At 34.1% G+C, this 18,868-nt stretch overlaps 1 protein-coding gene across 2 annotated transcripts in view; it reads right to left on the bottom strand.

Moving 5' to 3' along the window:
• EPHA6 (EPH receptor A6) overlaps positions 1 to 18,868 on the bottom strand; it is a 941,742-nt gene that overhangs the window by 157,618 nt on the left and 765,256 nt on the right. For both annotated transcript variants that reach the window (XM_023216075.3, XM_023216077.2), the window contains one exon: positions 9,115 to 9,240. In XM_023216075.3, the coding sequence (XP_023071843.2) occupies positions 9,115 to 9,240 (126 nt within the window). The remainder of the gene's footprint in view (positions 1 to 9,114; positions 9,241 to 18,868) is intronic.

Below are 18,868 nucleotides of genomic sequence, written 5' to 3' on the forward strand. Positions count from 1 at the left end.
GAAAAATACTGAAAAAAAAATACTTTAGTAATAAAAGAGCTGAGCAAAAATTAGGAGAGGTGATCTGCATTTATGAAAATAGTAACATTTCTTCATCTAGATTTGTTAGAGTAAATGAAAGGTGTGAGGCTAGAGAAACAAAACATGATTTTCCTGCCAGTTCCAGAGAGCAGTGGCATGCCATCTGCATCTGTTGACCTCAATAATATTCAGTGATGTCCTTCTTCCTACTAGAAATTACCATATAGGCAAAAAGGTTTCTCCTTAACTAAAAGTGTCTTGTTAACAATGAAAGTTACTGCCAAATTTGCCTCATGTTGGATTGTTTTTACTATAAGATACTAACCATGCTGAAAAATTTTAATAACAAATGAGTTTTTAAGAAAGTCTTTCTTGATTTTGTATTACATTCACATTTAGAAAAGTAACGGTGATATACAAATTAAAAGCATATCTTTTGAAATTATTTGTGACTTTTTGCTTTCCCAAAATTATGAAGGAAGTGGTTATGTAATAATTAGTAGTTGAATTACTATAGGTAGCAACAAAAAACACAGCAAGGAATTTTCATGTCTTAAAATATTGCATAATGTCTAAGTTCAAAACTATATTAAATTACATGTCAAATAAATAATTATATGCTGCTTTAGTTCTTGGTTTTCTTCTTTAAAATCTATTTGTATAATTTAAAAATAGATACTACTCTAAATCAACATGCAGCTAAGAATAACTTTTTATAAGTTCTTCAATATGCTAGGCACTGTTCTATGAGTTTTACATGTTTAAACTCATTTGATCCTCATATTGACCCTTGTGGCAAGTGTAATTATTAGCTCAATTAAACAGGTAAGGTTACTGATGCACTGAGAGTTTAAGCAACTTGCCTAAGGACACACAGTGAGTATTTGGTAGTGCAAGGCTTAAAGCCAGGCAATCTGGCTCCAGAGTCTAAATGCTTGGCCATGTCCTTATACTGCAAAGTAATGTCTCCATTAGTAGTTTGAGGAGCATAAAGCGTTACCCCAAATCTCCATGTCTTATCCTAGAAACATCCTGGAAGGGTATTATGAACTAGGCACTGTGTTGCTTCCCAGGATATTGTGTTGAGAAATTCCAGGATTTTAAAGGCCTACAAAGCTGTAAAATGCTCTATACAAAGAGGAAGTATGTACTAAGGACACTGGCTGGAAAAACCTTCAGATTTTGCTTTCTCAAACATCAGTTTATGATAATAATCTTAAGGTTCCATTAAAAATAAATTTGTCTTATATTAATATTCTCAAATTTGGCTTAAAAAGACAAGGCTTAGCTGTTGAAATTTCAGCTATAAGAGGCATATATGAGAACATTTAAGAGCAGCAGTGTGATATACTTTTGCAAAAACTCTGGGGAAGACACTAGGGCAAGTGTTACATCCTGAATATTTTAAGAGAGTCCCTAAGCTTTTGGTAGAAAGCATCGTATTTTCCAGTAGTATTTCAAATGCTATGCTTTACTTCTGGCTTGAAAAATGTCTTATTATTAAATGAGTGTTCAAATATTTTGCTTTCTGCTCTTCTGTATCATTCACTGTCGAAAGAAAATTATCAGAAAATTTAAAAATAAAATAAACCCCTAAACAGAACATATTTCACGTATTCTAACTATGTAGGTAATTTACAGAGTGATTTTAATTATAATGGCAAAACTTTTGTTAAATAGTCATACATATGACATAATTAAACCACCGACTACTTTCCTCCCCCCTACCCCCAATGCATCAGGCAAGTTACTATTTATTTCTTAATCTTTTCTGCAACTCTTCCAAGACATTTAATTTTTAAAAAGTTCAGCTTTGATAAATGCACTCTCTGTTAAGACCTCTGTGAATAGAAATATGAAAAGCCAACATGGTGTCATAGGGCAGCTTCTACTGTGATTTGTCCTACAAAGCAAAACAATGAAGCCTGAGCCAACGCATGTTTTACAGCAGGGCTGATCTGTCTCCATGTTAGTTATATTCTTAAGTGGTCCAGCATCCCATGAGGGCATGTATGCTATCCTGTGAGGATCCACATGGTTCTCTGGAAAGGAAGAGCCAGCTGAGCAGCTTAGTTTCCTATTATGTTCCCAATTAAGGTGAAAACTCACAAAACAATCCAATGAGCACAAATAGTGAAAACTGATTACATGGAGACTCAAGTTACTTAGAAAACCATGTAAGGATTTTCAGAATTTTTCTTTGTAAGAAGAAAATGATTCTCGAATGCATCTTTTGAAAGTGCTGATAGTTTCTTTGAATAGGACCAAAATAAATGGCACAATCTGTAATAATAAAGCATGAAGATCTCTAGGGAGTAGGTGTGTTCTCAATGGAGAATTTAAATAGCCATATATATGTATATATTTATATGCTATTTATATATGCATATTATATACATATATATATTTAATATATATATTAAAAAATATTTTAAAGATTCAACTGTTTTTAAGATTCAAACTGATTCAAATGATATTAAGATAAAAGAAACATTTATGCTAATAGGAAGTCTTAGTTAAGGCCAAAGGCTAGAACTATTTAAAAATTCTGAAAATAGAGAAGTTAAAAAGAACTACTAAAAAATCTAGAGATTACTTAAAGGCTCTTTTAAGATTTTTTCATGTCTTTCTGGCAGGAGAAAAATAAAAATTTTCTTTGTACTGCTCAAGAGCTTGATATCAAGTGCATCATGCAGTTTTTTTTTTTTTAAATGCACTGCCAGCCTTACATAAAGATGATGCTCACTTATGTCAGTTAAGCCTAACTTTATATATAGAACACTGAATTCTTTAGAAACAGGGGTTCTTTGTGTGTGAACTTTAGGGTGTCCAGAGACCTCCTAAAATTGTATGTAAACACTTACATACATGATCACATGTCCATTTTCTTGGGGAAAAGAGTGAAGCCTTCATTGGATTTTCAAAATCGGGGTTGGTGAGGAAGGTTAAATAACTGCTGAGTTTTCACCTGGTTTATAATGAGGAGTCTTATTTTTGGCCAAGAAATAAAGTATAAAATCCAAAAAGAATCTGAGTTCATGACCTGTACCACAGTATCATAATCATCAGTCCACAGGAGTCTTTAAACTCATAAACTCTGCAATAAAGTTTTTATCAACTGAATGTTATTTGAAGGTTTAAATTATACCTTCCATTTTATACATGTTCCCATCCTGATTTTTCTTATTCCAATTGATACCTTGAACTTGCCTTCCTTAAACTCTATATCATTTTGTAACATACCGTGTATTTCTCCTCAAGTAAACCAAAGAACCAAAGGATGATGTACATGCTCTTTGGAACCCACTGACTAAGCAAGAGTGAGCCACCGGAATGCAACCTCGACATTATCTGGTCAGCTCCCTTTGCATTTGTTGTAGAGTATACCCTAAGCAGACATTTTAAAATAATCCTCTAACCTAACACCAACAGCGTTGCAAATATTTTAGAGGGGTTGTTTGGGGTTGTGTAACTAGAACGCAATCACTGATGTCACTCTCCTTTGTGCTTTGGTTTGTCGGTGTGTTCTGTTTGCCATTCCACCAGTGATCTTATCTTCTCTATCTTCTCCCCACCCCTGAAATAGCAATAATGTTGGTCTCTCACCCACACCTGGCTCAGAATCTCCATCCTAGTTTTATAACAGCTGCCGTCTGCAATGTTTTCTTCTGAAGCCTGCAGCTGCACAAATTTTAGAGGAGAGTTCTCTAGGGAGAACTGTGCAAGATGGGTGTTAAGTAAGGCCTGTATTGGTGTTTTTGATATCATCTAAATGGCAAGGAATAAAGAAACTAGGAGTTAGTAATCCAGATAAATACTTCATTTTTATTATATTTTATATTTTGAATGATTTATTCAGGATTTTACTTTGCATATTTAATCTAGTTTTTCTGATTTCCTTTATAAGTAGTTTTGGTTTAAGTGTGTACACACACTCACACATACATCATCTAGGGTAATTAGCAGCATTCTCAACTGCAGAAATGTCTAAAATATGTACCCTTCAATTAAAAAAGAAAATCCCCCCATTAAAAGTCTCTTACTTTAAAAGTATGACACTGTATCTTATGTTGTATAAACTTATTACAACAAAATATTGTTAAATACAAAATATATGCTAAAGGAAACTACTTAAATATAATTGGAAGAATTTAGCCAACAGAAATGGTTTTGTCATAAGTAATTAATTTTGAAATGCCAAATTGTGAATCTAAAGAAAAGGTACTAACTTTTTAAAGAATGTCTAAAAATATGAAGAAATAAAATGATCCACTTTGATTTTTCTGAAGTACAATTTGATCATATTTAAAATGCAGATACTTTTCCGCTGTTGACTTTCCTTGGCATATGGAGTTTATGCCAATTTTCCTTAGCTCAGTGTACATTTCCCCAGAGTCTGCCACCCAGTCTTATATATTTGCATTACTACTTTTCTACAGTCCTCTACATGCATCAAATCTTGATATTATTATATGCACCAGATCCTAGATTTTCTATAGCTTCAAACGTATTTATCATTCCAGGCTCATTTGCAACATCTAAGCTATATACTTTCTGAATGAAAATATTTTTTTGACTGGATAATAGTGAATGCAATATTTTCCCTGACTTCAGCCCAGATAGGATTTCACATGAAATATGGAAAGGAAAGTATTGATAAACATTATTAGTTGACTGTAAAGACATTGTAATGTTGGCTCAGGACTGCATGTCCTTTGCTATAGAAATGAAATTATTGGATATGTGGTTTACAGAAATCTGGGTTGTTAATCCATTTTCTAACATGGCTACTCAGAATAGCAGTGAGGATGTCAAAATGTTTGGTATTTGAGTATAAGGCTCATCCAAATCTCTTTCCAACGGATAAATAAATAAATAATATTAAACATTATTCTTAATTATAGACTCAGTAATTGCAAATATAGTTTTTGAATACACATGTGTTCACAATTTTCCTGTTATTTGATTCAGAGTAGCAGAGAGGAAGTCTCACGCTATCTTTGCCATTTCCTTTGCACCTAACACAAATCATAGAATGAAGAGAAGCTCAGGTAAAAATGTCAAAAGAGGTGCTACACATACAGCATTGTACGTAAAGCACAGGCAGGTAAACAGAGAGGGTACCTCAGAGAACATTTCTTCAATAACTAAAGAACTGCTACGATTAACCACGAAGGAAGTATTACGGAGATATTCAACACTGATTTTATTCCCTCACAACCTGTCTATTTCCAAATCCCACATGTTGCCTATTTCCTAGTTTTCTTTTTTATAGACTTCCTTACAATTGACAAAACTTGTTAGTTTAAGGTATACATTTGAGGTATACATATCCATATATATATGAGTAACTTCATTATATATATATATATATGAGTTACTTCATTAGTAAAAAAATTATCAAGTCTCATAACTGATAGAAAACTGACAGAAAAACGTAGGCTAAAATTTTGTTGATACAAACACATTCAACCTTAAGATGTGATTTGCTGAGTGATTAGCAGATAATAAACATGCCTTTACATCTTATAGGTAGGTCTAATTTTTGAGACACATTGTAATGGTTGCATTTTATGTAGATTTAAAACACCATATGATGTCAGATGGTTACTGCTAAGAAGTGACAGAGAAAAGTGAATTCATGAAATTTCTATGTGTTATCCATCACTATTAATGTAGAATTTTATTTTTAATGCTTTATTTTTCTCCTATCATTTGTGTATGGCAAACATCAAACTGCCAAAAATATAGTGGATTTGGGTAGAGGTGAAATCTGTCATAATGTGATCCACTAGTCTGAGACTACGTATACTCACCACTCTATGGCATATAAAAATATTCTAAAACACTTTCAAATATTGTTTGACCACATAATTAAGTTAAAGAAATAACTACATGCAGCAAAGAGAGCAAGCTTATTATTTTAGAGAATATGTCTGATAATTATTTAAAAGAGGGACACATTCTTTTCAAGGAGGTAGAATTTGATTTAAATAGTAATAAATATAGTGGAGGAAGACTTTCCTTTAAAAATATAATTTTGGAGTTACATCATTTCTAATTTCTCTTCTCCTTCCCTATTCTCTTCTTTCCTTTATTCTCCCCTCTCTTTTTCCTTCCCTTCCTCTCCTCTCCTGTGATTTCCTTTCTTTCTTTTTGGAGAAAAAAGAAAACGAAGTTTTGCTTTTGTTGCCCAGACTGGAGTGCAGTGGCACCATCTCAGCTCACTGCAGCCTCTACCTCCCGGGATAAAGCGATTCTCCTGCCTCAGCCTCCTAAGTAGCTGGGATTACAGGTGCCCGCCACCATGCCTGGCTAATTTTTTGTATTTTTAGTAGAGATGGCATCTCACCATGTTGGCCAGGCTGGTATCTAACTCCTGACCTCAGGTGATCTACCCGCCTTGGCCTCCCAAAAGTGCTGGGAAAACAGGCGTGAACCACTGAACCCGGCCTTCTGTGATTTCTTCCTGTATTAGGTGACTACTACACAAATGCATTCCGTTAACTGTGTTGATATACTTGCTATTCAATTTTCAGCTAATACTTTCTTGTGTTTTTCTCCATCTGAAACTAAGAAGAATAACCCTTTACTTTGGCCTTTTTAGAAATGAAAAACCTATAAACAGTTGACAACTGTTGCATAAATACTAATTTCAGGCTTGTCTGCTTTCTGGGTCTCATGATTCGATGAATCTGTTATTATTATGGTTAGTGTAAAAGTAAGTACTGTAGAAATATTGCTCTTTAAGAGCACAGTGTGACGTGAAGCAAAAAACTATTATATATAAGACATAGTCACGTATCTCTTTTAAATTTGATTATGATAAGTAATTGGGAGCTAAATTAGCACTAGAACAGGTGTTTACATTTCTTGACTGATAGAGAAAATGTCTTATGCAACCCTTAAAGTAGTGTGACAGATAATCAATTGGTAGAAAGTGAGTTTACTGCTGCCCAGTGGGCACCAACCTGCAGCTGAGTGTTTAAAGTGTCACGGTATGGGCCATGGGAGAAACCGCTTGCTGCCTTCAAATTGATGTCTGAAACCTGAAGGGTATTAATTCAGCTATTAGATGGCAAAGAAATACTTCAGTTTTTTTTTTTTTAAATATAAAACAATAAAAACTCCTCATGATTACAGCTTCATTCCTCTTTACACAAAATTAAAACAAAAAATCTTGGGAAATAAGCTATAGTTGAACAAGAAAGGATTAAAAAAACTTCTGAAATAGTAGCAGTCATTACCAAAAAAGTATCACACAAAATGTACAGAGATGACTTATCAAAATGATATAAGCCAGGAAAAGTGTGTTGAGTTAATTTCAGTTTGTGGAAACAGGGACAAGTTTAGATCTATAAATTTTTTATGAAGCAATTTTGTTACACCTGATTTGTACGTAAGTCATGAAAACTGAACTGAGTTTTCTCTCCTATGAAAGCTCGAGGCAAATTTGGCTTAAAGCCTAGAAGAGCAGAGTGCTAGAATGTTCTCTCAGATCCCTCTGTGGAAAGTTGTTTCTGTATGTGTTAAAGAACAGTCATCTTGCTTCTGTCATTCTCAGTAGCTAAATGACAAAGGTTTTTTGTTTTCTAACAGTGATATTGAATAATTCAAGTCACTACTAAACTTCATAATGTCATTTCTGCCAAACATATCTGACTTGACCAAGATTTGTCATTAAGAGTTAAGGGTTAGGACATTAAACTCTACGCAATCTGCTCATCTTCTAAATTCCAATCACTGAGATATTAATTATATATGAAAGCTACATGTTTATATTAGCAGTTAACTCTGAGAGCTTGGCTTATATAGTTTTTTTTTCTAAGCCTTTGCAACAACATCATCAACAAAATTTCTGTACAATTGTTATCATTTCCGTCTCTAAGGAGAAAAAGGGCAATATAACACCCAATAAAGTGAAAATTTATAATCTTTTAACTCGTGTAATTTTGGTTTCTGCATTTTCAGTGGTATTCTTGGCCACAAAGTATCTAACCACATCAATAAATTATCCAGTGATGAAGCTAAATGACATCAAAGCATATTTATATGTTTTAATTAAGTAGAAAAGAGTAATTGAAAGGCAAAGGAAAAATATCAGTATATAATGGTCTTAAGATTTGTTAGTATAATTATGCTAACAAGGACAAGAAATATGCATTGTTGGGATTTTTGCTTTTATTGGATTTCGCAGTCTTTTCAAGTGTTCAAATTACATAGCAGGCTGGGCCAGTTCTCCTGAATACATTGATGTCATTACAATAATTTTTTTAGCATTATTATTAGTTATAATAAAAATCACAAGAATTATGATTTTAAAACTCCAAGAATCAACATTCAAATTCTGTTTTCCTAAGATACATATAAAATGTAAAGTAAGACGGTATCCTTTAGGTACAATGAAGGAAGGCAGCTAGATATTTTATTAAATGTCAGAGAAGAAACAAATTGTAATTACAATCATGCCACGTAAAACCTGCAAAATGTTTCAGTAAATTTGAAATTGCATTTTTAAATGCTCAGTATCCTATGTTTTGTTTCTCTCAATAAAATACAGCTTTGGTCAGATTGGCATTTTTAGGGAAAAATGCATATTAATTTTTATTCTAAAAAATGTCTTTCAGGTTGCTACTTTCTGGTTTCTTCAAATCATTTTCTTCTCTAATGAAAGCATACTTTAATTAAGTCTCTATCAACTCTATGAAATTACTCTTTCTGTCAAGAACACTTAGTTTTTAATTCACTTTTCTGGCCAGTTCCAAGTGGCAAAGTGTCTGAAGTCCATCCTTGTTTATTCTTGAGTTACACATTTTGGATCTGAAGCTCTAATTCCTACTTAAGTAAAAAAAATTTTTCAGAAGAGGAGGCAGCACTATGCAAATTGGGTGCTCAGAGTCCAAATCCTTCTTCCTTTGTGCCATTATCACAGCATTTGGTATTATGAATATGGTTCCTGAATTTAAGCAGTCACTTATATTTCTTTTCCACAATAAATTTTAAAAATACTCATTTTGTATTTGGGGCCTATCAACTATGACCACAGACCTACTGATGTATATGGTGGCAGAAAACTTCACCTGAAATACCTACCAGCAGGAATCCTGGGGGGCAAAGATCCTCCCCCTGGCACTGGATGCGGGGCCTGGATGCTATTTAAAAACCCTGCCCTCAGGAAGCTGGGGCAAAACGCCTCCACCCCAATGGCCGGGAAGGATCCTTTTAAGAGATAAAAATTGACATTAATCAAAGTCTTCTTTATGGAAAAGCATTGATCACTTCCATGGAATAAAACCTAAAATCAACAAAGACATCAAATTTTACAAAGAAGTTATAAAATTAAAGGGACAGAATACATTTTTACTCATAAATTTATAAAATCAACTTAGTGTCTTGAAAAGAAAGCTACTGAACTAGTTACAATTAAAGAGGGTTAGAAGCATCAGAGTGCTAGATAAAAGTACTATACCTACATTTAGAACATCAAACTGTGCTATGGAATAATAAAACGGATATAAATGCTAGTCATTGATGCTGTTTATTTGCAGAATTCACGCCCACATGAGTTACAGGCATGCAGAAAATAGCCACGATAAGATCTGATATATGCTGCATCAACAGGAGCAGTGCTTTACTTTAGGTCTATCTCTATTAGTGTTTAAAATAAGGAAAACTTTTACATCATGCAGTAATTACATATTTTTGCAACAGGGACAAGAACATTGATGTACGCAATTATTAATTTGTTATACTTTTCCATTAGGGACAATACACGAGAGTTTGCAAAGGTAAAACCACATGCTTTTTCATTTTTAACAAGGATATTTTAAAGTAAAGAAAAAGTAAGCGGCTTGGAAATTTATCCATAAAATTATACAATGAATCATAGAATAAAAGAATGTCGGAACTAAATAACAGTGTGCAAATCATCTAGTTAAAAACATTCATTTTAGATCAACAAACTGAGGCCTAAGGAGGGGAGTCACTACCACGTGGTTGGTAGACTACCAGGACAAACTCTTCCCACCCTAGACTAAAAATAAATCATGAATACATTCTTATTTGGGAGATTGTTTTCCTCTGAATATGAGTTAGAAACTTTGCACTTTGGAATAGTAACATCATAATTTGGTGTCTTAATAACCTCAAGATCCTAAAATCACTCAGAAGAAAATTTAATACACTTGCAGTATCAGTGAATGGGCATCACTGGTAACTGATATGGCCAATGAAAGGTAAAAATTGCACTAGAGCCCCCCCAACCCATCCAAAGAAAAAAACCAACAAGTTACACTGATGACTGTAAGGAATGCATTTCGTCCAGCCGCTCTGAAATGCCTCAGGCTGCGTAGTTTCACATTTTGAATCCTGGGGTCTTTCCTTTCATGCTCAGATTTAGCAAGTTCTGTGTTCGTGAAGAGACTTCACTCTGTATCTTGACACAAATTCTCCACCAAAAATAAGTTAAAATTGGATGCTTCTTTGAACTTGGGTCAGAATTAAAGGAACTTGGTGCACTATATATATCTTGCTTCCATGGAGAAAGTTATTGGTAAAGAAAAGTTCACATCTCTTAGATCTTCAGAAACTTTTTCATGAAAGAGCAAAGTTACAATGTGTATTTTAACAGGCGAGGCCCATACAGTGTGCACTGGATTAAAGAAAGCTTAGGAAAAAAAATACAGTGAATAAACTAGTTTTGTTGTTGATTCTATGGGGCCTTAGTGAAAGGGTCCTGTCAGGAAGAGCTGGAGTCCCTTAAATATTAAGAGACAGGGCAAGAATGCCAAGTGGGAAGTCAGAAAGTGCTCCCAGGTAACTTACAAGGTGAGTAGTGAAACAAACTTCCTTGTGAGTGCATGGAACGTTTATCATTGAACACACAGCTAATATGTGTCTGTGTGCAATGTTTCCGACACAAGGTATTTTCCACATTGCAGTGTTTCATCATTGTCTGAGATAACACTCCTAATGAAGGTGCCTCATTGAATACCAAGTGGGGTGATCATATATTTATACAGCAGTCTTGCTTAAAGTTGCAAGACTAATGGTATTGTTACAATAGGAAAAATAATAATGAGTGCAGATTTTATTATATGCTGTGAAAAGCTAAAATAATGCAACTTTAGCTGATTACGGATTTATCGAAGCTAAGTAATAGGAAACTCAGTTCAAGAATATTAGATCATAAAGAAAAATAATAACAATCATGAAGAGCAAAGAAAAATGATATAAATGTGATATAAAATGATATAAATTAAAGGAAATTTGAAGAAAAACAAAAATATGTAGAGTAGTGGCTCTAAATAATGTTAATATGTTAAACGTTGAGATTTTTATCTGAGTTTTTCCTGTTTTTGTCAACATTATCCAAACTGTTAGCTTAGAATTCTAAGATGCCCATTATTTTAACTTTTTGAAAGAAACTAATACAAATATTATCTTATTGCTATGATTGCATTGATTACTGTTTTTGTTGTTGTGACAGCCTGTCATAGTTAATAGCAGCTTTCATTTTCCTAAACTTCCTGCATCATTCATAATAGCTCTGCTATGTTTCTTTAGCATGGGTAAAAAGGTCTTTTATCTATTGTGGCATCTCTTCCTTAAGGAACTGTCATTTTTCACAGCTGAAAAAAACAAACAAAATAGAAAGACTGGTGTACATGAATATATATTCAGGTGAGCTATTATGTGATAGTAATGCCTTATCATTTTTCTCCTTAAGGTCAGTTATATCAACAGAGACTGCATGAAACACTAAAGTAAGCTTTTGCAATTTATTCAGGAGAAACAGCAATTCTTTGTTATAATTCCCTTGTTTCTTAATCCACCAGGTGTTAAGTTTTGGGGTTGGATATAAATTAGTCTTAGTCTGGTTTTCCCAATTGCTTAAGTTGCTAACTCTCGCTGCCTGTTTTCTTTTAACTAATTGTGGAATTTATTATTCAATGATGTTGTAGCTAAAAGGTAAATGAAATCTAAAATGTGTAGCAGGAGCAATGTCCACCTCCATGAATATTTTGTTTTTAGTTATATTCCGTGGAGTATTTGTGAATATAAATTAGATTTTATATGTAATAAGAGTATTCCTCTAGCCGTTACAAGTTCAAGATATAAAATGTGTCATATCACATACACTTTTCTAAAGCTCTGATTTTGATTCTCTCCTTAGTGCAGTGGTTCTCAACTTTTGTGGTAACTTTCCCAGTAGGGAGAGTCACAAATTAGGACTGAGGAAATGCATTCCCAGTATTTAGTGAGTGGAAGGCTCAAGTTGTTGAAATACGTGGTATACTCTCTGCAAAAACAAAACAAAACAAAACAAAAGTCTCAAAATGCTACTAGTACCCACTGACAAATACCGTATATGAGTAAAGAATTATTTATTATTGTTTTTTTAAAAAGTTGCTAGTTAATAGGTCATGGAATGAGACAGTGGGAAAAAAGTAGAAGCTGACATGGCCTGCATGCTTCCTTCTGGCTTGATCAACTGAGGAAGCATTCTGATTACTCAGATGATCTGACAGTAAACTGGCCTACAGTATAACCAGTCTTCAAATCATCCTAAAATACATATATTTAACCCTTAACTAGGGGTGTCCAATCTTTTGACTTCCATAGGATGCATTAGAAGAAGAATTGTCTAGGGCCACACATAAAATACACTAACACTAATGAGAGATGATGAGCTGAAAAGAAAAAAATAAAAAAGAAAAAGAAAAAATAATAATACAACCTCATAATATTTTAAGAAACTTTAGGAGTTTGTGTTGGGTCACATTCAAAGCCATCCTGGGCCACATGAGGCTCCCAGGCCACAGGTTGGACAAGCTTGAGTTAAACTCTGGGAAACAAAATATCTTTTAAAATTTGATATTGTAGCAATCTCCCTTAAATAACTCTACGTTGTAAATTAAGGATCATTAAACATTTGTTTATGTATTCCTTAATCTAAAGGATTAAGATTATTCCTTAATCTGCGCATGTATTCCTTAATCTAAAATAAAAGTTGAAATTATAAAAATGAAAAGAAATTTTCACATGTGCTTAACAAATCAGCTCTGAAGGCAAATTGTCAAAAAAAAATTTGTGTAAAAGATAACAGGCTAACAATGAGCTTAAACTGTTTTGCCTCAATTTCATCATCTGTAAACTGAAAATCATAACTGACTCTAATGGGCTGTTCATGAGAATTAAATGAAGCAAATGACTATAAATATAAACCATTGTTATTATTTAACAGTCTTAGCATTCCTTTAAAAAGAAACCTTTAAGCATAAAATTGAAATAAATTGATACAATTTCCTAATGCAGATTCCCTCACATACATATACAAACTCCTCTTAGAAAATATTTCCTTCTTTGAAGATTACATATTAATAATTTACTTCTGATGGCAAAAAGTTTAATAATAAGGATAATATCTCTATAATATAAATGTTTGATATATGACTTCTTCAAATTGTTTTCATTAGGTTGCATTTTTGCAAATACCCATTAAGATCTATGAGTAGACAATAGATACACTGATTTAACAAAAGACAGAAAATTTAGAATTGGCAATTTGAAATACATGCACACATATATGTGTTTGAGGAGGTGCAGGAAGATTACTTGTTACTATGTTTGGTCCTCTTCTGTTACACCTTGTTCAGTAATGAGTTTACTTCATACTAGTGTTTTCCAAAATTGGGCAGGGGGGTATACCAACTGAGTGCATGGAAGATGGGCATTAGAAAGAAAATACTTAAAATTCCATTTATATTTATGTTTTCCTCATCCTTTAGTAATTACTATGTTTATGTATTTTTATAAATACATATAATAGCATACTAGTTGGTACAAAAAAATTATAAATAAAATATACTGATAATATCACCTGTAAAACTTGCTCAAACATTTTTATTGTTGGATGTGTGTGATCAGGGAATTTTGGTGATCACTTACCTAAGTAATAAAACAGTGAGAAAAATGCCAAAGTAAGAATAAAGCAAATAATTTACTTCAAGGGCTTGAACAATCAGGGCAAAGCTTTAATTTTACCTGGCCCAACACAATGATCCTAGAAGACCATGTTGCTTCTTACATAGTGGTGTTCAACCTTGGATATTCATTAGAAAATACATAATAAAGTCCCAAGTAAGCAAATAGAATATGGAAAATCAGTTTTTTCAACTCCTAAAATGAGTTATTCATCAATTACATTATGAAAATAAGGATGGTATTAAAAAGAGGAAGTCACAGAAAATCACTGGGAGTACTCTTAAAATTACAGATTCCACCCATATCATAGCAAACCTGGCCATAAATATGTAGCATTTTATGTATGTTGTGCCTATTTGTAGTGTGATTGTAGTGTGAAATCAAGTATTGAAATAAAATGAACTTCCAGTCAGACCTAAATTGTTAAATTTTGTACCAATAATATGTAAAGTGAATATTCTTTTGAAATATTTTTATTTCATCCTTTATTTTGTATGTTTTATAATAAACACAAAACAATAATAAATAAGGCAGAACATATATATGATTTACAAATGAGTATTCGTACAGTGGAGAGTTTGGGCCCAAAATGTTTAATGATAGGAACATGAACAACCATTTGAAGAGGTGAAAATAGAGTGTATGCATTCAGAAGTAAGAAAGTTTCCTCTCTTTTTTTTTTTTTTTTTGAGACGGAGTCTCATTCTGTTGCCCAGGCTTGAGTGTAGTGGGGGTGATCTTGGCTCACTGCATTTTGCCTCCCGGGTTCAAGCGATTCTCCTCCCTTAGCCTCCTGAGTTGCTGGGATTACAGGTGCCCGCCGCCATGTCTGGCTAATTTTTGTATTTTTAGTAGAGACAGAGTTTTACTATCTTGGCCAGGCTGGTCTCGAACTCCTGACCACAGGTGATCCGCCCACCTCGGCCTCCCAAAGTGCTGGGATTGCAGGCATGTGCTGCCGCACCGTGCCCTTTCTTTATACTTGAGTATCCAGTATTGAGTTCTGTAACTGGCACATAGTAGCCACTCCCTTACTGTGTTTTGGATGAACTATGGTACCTCTGAGCTACAGTAAGAATAACTTCAGAGTTTGAAGATAACCTAGTCTATTGAACCTAATGCAATGCCAAGGGCTACACTCCCTGAAAAATACTCATTCCTGAAACTTCAAACCTTATCTATCTATCTATCTATCTATCTATCTATCTATCTATCTATCTATCTATCTATCTATCATTCATCTATCCATCGATCTACCTACCGACCCACCTACTATCTATCTTCTTTCTCCTATCTAATTTCACTTATCCTTACTTTGTCAGACTGTGTGTTTCCTTCCACTCCTTGTGTAACTTCTATTTTCTTTCCTACATGCCTCTCTTTTTTTTCTAGTTATAGTAATTTATAACATTATACATTATTTCCTTCACTAACAGAAGAAAGACCATAAACCTGTTATGTTTGAGCAAATGCTTCTTTGTTTTCTGTGATGGTGGATGAGGTCAGAGATTCAGTAAGTCTAGATCGCCAGTGAGGAAGACCAATAACAACAAGAAACATGTAATGTAAAGCATTGGAAGAATGCATCTTTTACTCCATGGAGACCTTTATTTCGCGTATCCTTAACTGATGACATGCAGTCTTGGACAGACTACGCTGCTCTGCCTACTTTGGTAAAGAAAGGATTATTACTGCCTCATTGTGATGCATGAGGTGGGACGGCTGGGAGTTCACTGTGGTCTCCTCTAATGTGACCAGAAGATGCAGAGATTTGGGTTTCAATAAATGCAAGTTGAGTGAGTGGATACATAAATGATCAAATAAAAAGTGACAAATTGCTACTTAAGCAAATACTTTGCTAGGATCTAAGGAAGTACACTGCCTGCTCAACTGCTTCCTAGGCCAAGAGCAACTTTCTATAGCTGGAAGGGAGCTAATTTTCAATTTGGCTTAGAATGTGAAAAAATAACTATTCATGAATAACTTACTAATTTATCCTTTTATCCATTCACTGACTTACTAATTTATTCCATAAATATTTATTGCCACATCTATTTTTTTAACCTATGACACACATTTTTATACAAAAAAATAGAAAATCAGATAATTTTTGATATGACAATATTATTTTCAGGGACTGATTCTGACTAATCCAAAGATGCAATCACAGAACTTTGTCCATTATCTAAATTCTTGTAACTGGACATGTCCCTACAACTACATTAGTGTTTTCCTCTTTACCTGCACAGTAACCCCAATCCAGATTGTTCAGCACTAAATACAATTAAAGATAATATGACCGTTATTGTTTTATTTTCAACTTAAAAAAATCCTTCAGCCGGGCGCGGTGGCTCACCCCTGTAATCCCAGCACTTTGGGAGGCTGAGGCGGGCGGATCACGAGGTCAGGAGATCAAGACCATCCTGCCTAACACAGTGAAACCCCGTCTCTACTAAAAATACAAAAAAATTAGCCGGGCGTGGTGGTGGCGCCTGTAGTCCCGGCTACTCGGGAGGCTTAGGCAGGAGAATGGCGGGAACCCGGGAGGCGGAGCTTGCAGTGAGTCCAGATCGCGCCACTGCACTCCAGCTTGGGAGACAGAGTGAGACTCCGTCTCAAAAGAAAAAAAAAAAAAAAATCCTTCAAGTAACTGTAATATGAATCCTATAGATAATTCATCCCCTGTTGTTCAATTGGACACAATAAATGTATTGGAACAGAAAGTGCAGTTTCATGGCTAGATTTTTATGAGGTATTTCTTTAGTGCCTTTACAAATAAATATTCAATTCCCTGAGTTATTTTAAAACCTTTTGGACCTGTAGAATGTGCATCATAAAATTATGGTTGCTATAAATTATATTTTAAAACTATAGCACTAACGAGGAGAATTACAATATTTTGGAGTTGATTAAGAATAAGATATGTTGAAAGATAGGTTTTAATTTGTATTTAAAATAGAAGTTCTTTGACTTTTTAAAAGCAAATATCTTAAATGCCTGAAGTTTCTCACCTGCAAAATGCTGAACTTGGACTGTAACTTTCCTAAGTTTCCTTTAAGCTCTAACAGTCTATTTACCTAATTTTTATTCCATTTGCTATGGTGAATGAAGCATGTATTTTCTCTAAGTGGAGGCTGCGACTAGTGGTTTTGCCTCTGCTTATATTCAGTGGAACTTGAACTCTTAATTACTGAAAAAGTGTCCTGAATAAATCTACAATCTGCTGATACATCCATCATGTTTAGTAATAAAAATGCCTAGGTTTGAGGTCTGGTAGAACTTTGAATTCTGACTCTACCATTCATGAACTGATTAACCTTGGATAAGTTATTTATCTTCTCTTTCATTTAGTTTTCTCATTTGAAAAATGGAGTTAATAATAAACATATTGGTTTATCGTGAATCACAGGAGAACTGCCTATTAGTGGTTGGCAGTAAATGTTCAATACATGGGGATAAATATTTTCCTCCTTCTCCTTCACGGAGACCATTTCATGTCTCCATGCCTTCATGATCTTTCCTCTATCTGGAAGTCCCTTGTGGTTTTGGCAAGTATCACCTCCCCTGTCAAAACATGCTTGACATAGCTGGAGAAAACTTACTTGCTATTCTCTCCTCTGTTCCTCCACATCATTTTAGGTATTATAATAAAGGCAGAAGTCTATCATAGCGGCAATATTTGTTTGTCTACAATTTCATGGTACCAAAGTCAAATGCCTTTAAGGGTCTGTCAGGTGCAATAAGTAAGTATCTCAGGTTGATGACAAAGGCATTCTGTTGTACTGAAAGGTGAAAGCTCTGACTAATGACAATGAACTCAAATGTTTTTTAAAAACACTGCAGATATCAAATAAAACACATCCCTTGGATGATCTCAGCCTGTGGGCTGCCAGCTGGTGACTTTTGGCTTACACATTTGTCTTTCCCACTAGGCTGCGAACTCTTAAGAATAAGGAATGAGTTGTGTATGTCTTATTCTCCTTGACGTGCCCAGTCCCAGATCTTGTGCATGGTAGGAGCTCAAGGTAATATTTATTGAGTTGAATTAAAATCATCTTTATATGAACAATACAAAGGTAGTTTGACTTTGTAAAAATAACAGACTGAGTTTTCTCAATGTCAGAGCTTTCAAAACAATGTATACTCAAATACTATAAATAGCATCAAAAATATATATAATTATTAATGTTCAATGAAATTGAGAACTTTCCACTTTATATGCTTATGATGACCCAGTGTTCAGTGATCAGGGGCAGACTAAATTTCCAAAACTTCTAAAATTCTGAAGTTCTTTTATCTAAGAAGTGATAAAGTTCATCTTTTTAAAGTTTGAGTGAACTTGAAAAAAACATGTCTTCCAATTAGCCACCATATAGGCTACTTTGGTTGGCAGATTCTTACCTAGCTGTTTTTTCCCTGAGGTCAGACTTTTAAACTATGTGTTCTTTTAAAAAACAGTTTTACATTTCAGGTGCCAAGGAGTCAGCTAAGGTGCTGTTAAGTAGCATTTATCAACATGTATGAGAGCTAGATCTATTTAGCTCTGTAGCCAAAGTATGCTATGTATTTAATATTTATGAACTGTGGGTATATCTGTCACATTATTCAAGTGAGGTCTGCACTTTTAGCGCACTAGATAAAGAGGTCATGAAGCAGGCTGCATCTGCCTCTTTGTAATTTTCCAAAGCTGCCCATAGACTAGACTGGCCATTCATTGCTAGTATGAGTCTCGCTGTCACATATATCACATTGTCCCTTTCTCATAAACAAAGTTTAAAAGAGAATGTTCTGGATTTAGTTTTACTCACGGATATAATAACATGCTTGGCAGCACTATCTATGAACAAATGTTTTAATACAT

The sequence above is a fragment of the Piliocolobus tephrosceles genome, chromosome 2 (genome assembly GCF_002776525.5).
Source record: "Piliocolobus tephrosceles isolate RC106 chromosome 2, ASM277652v3, whole genome shotgun sequence".
Classification (NCBI taxonomy): domain Eukaryota; kingdom Metazoa; phylum Chordata; class Mammalia; order Primates; family Cercopithecidae; genus Piliocolobus; species Piliocolobus tephrosceles.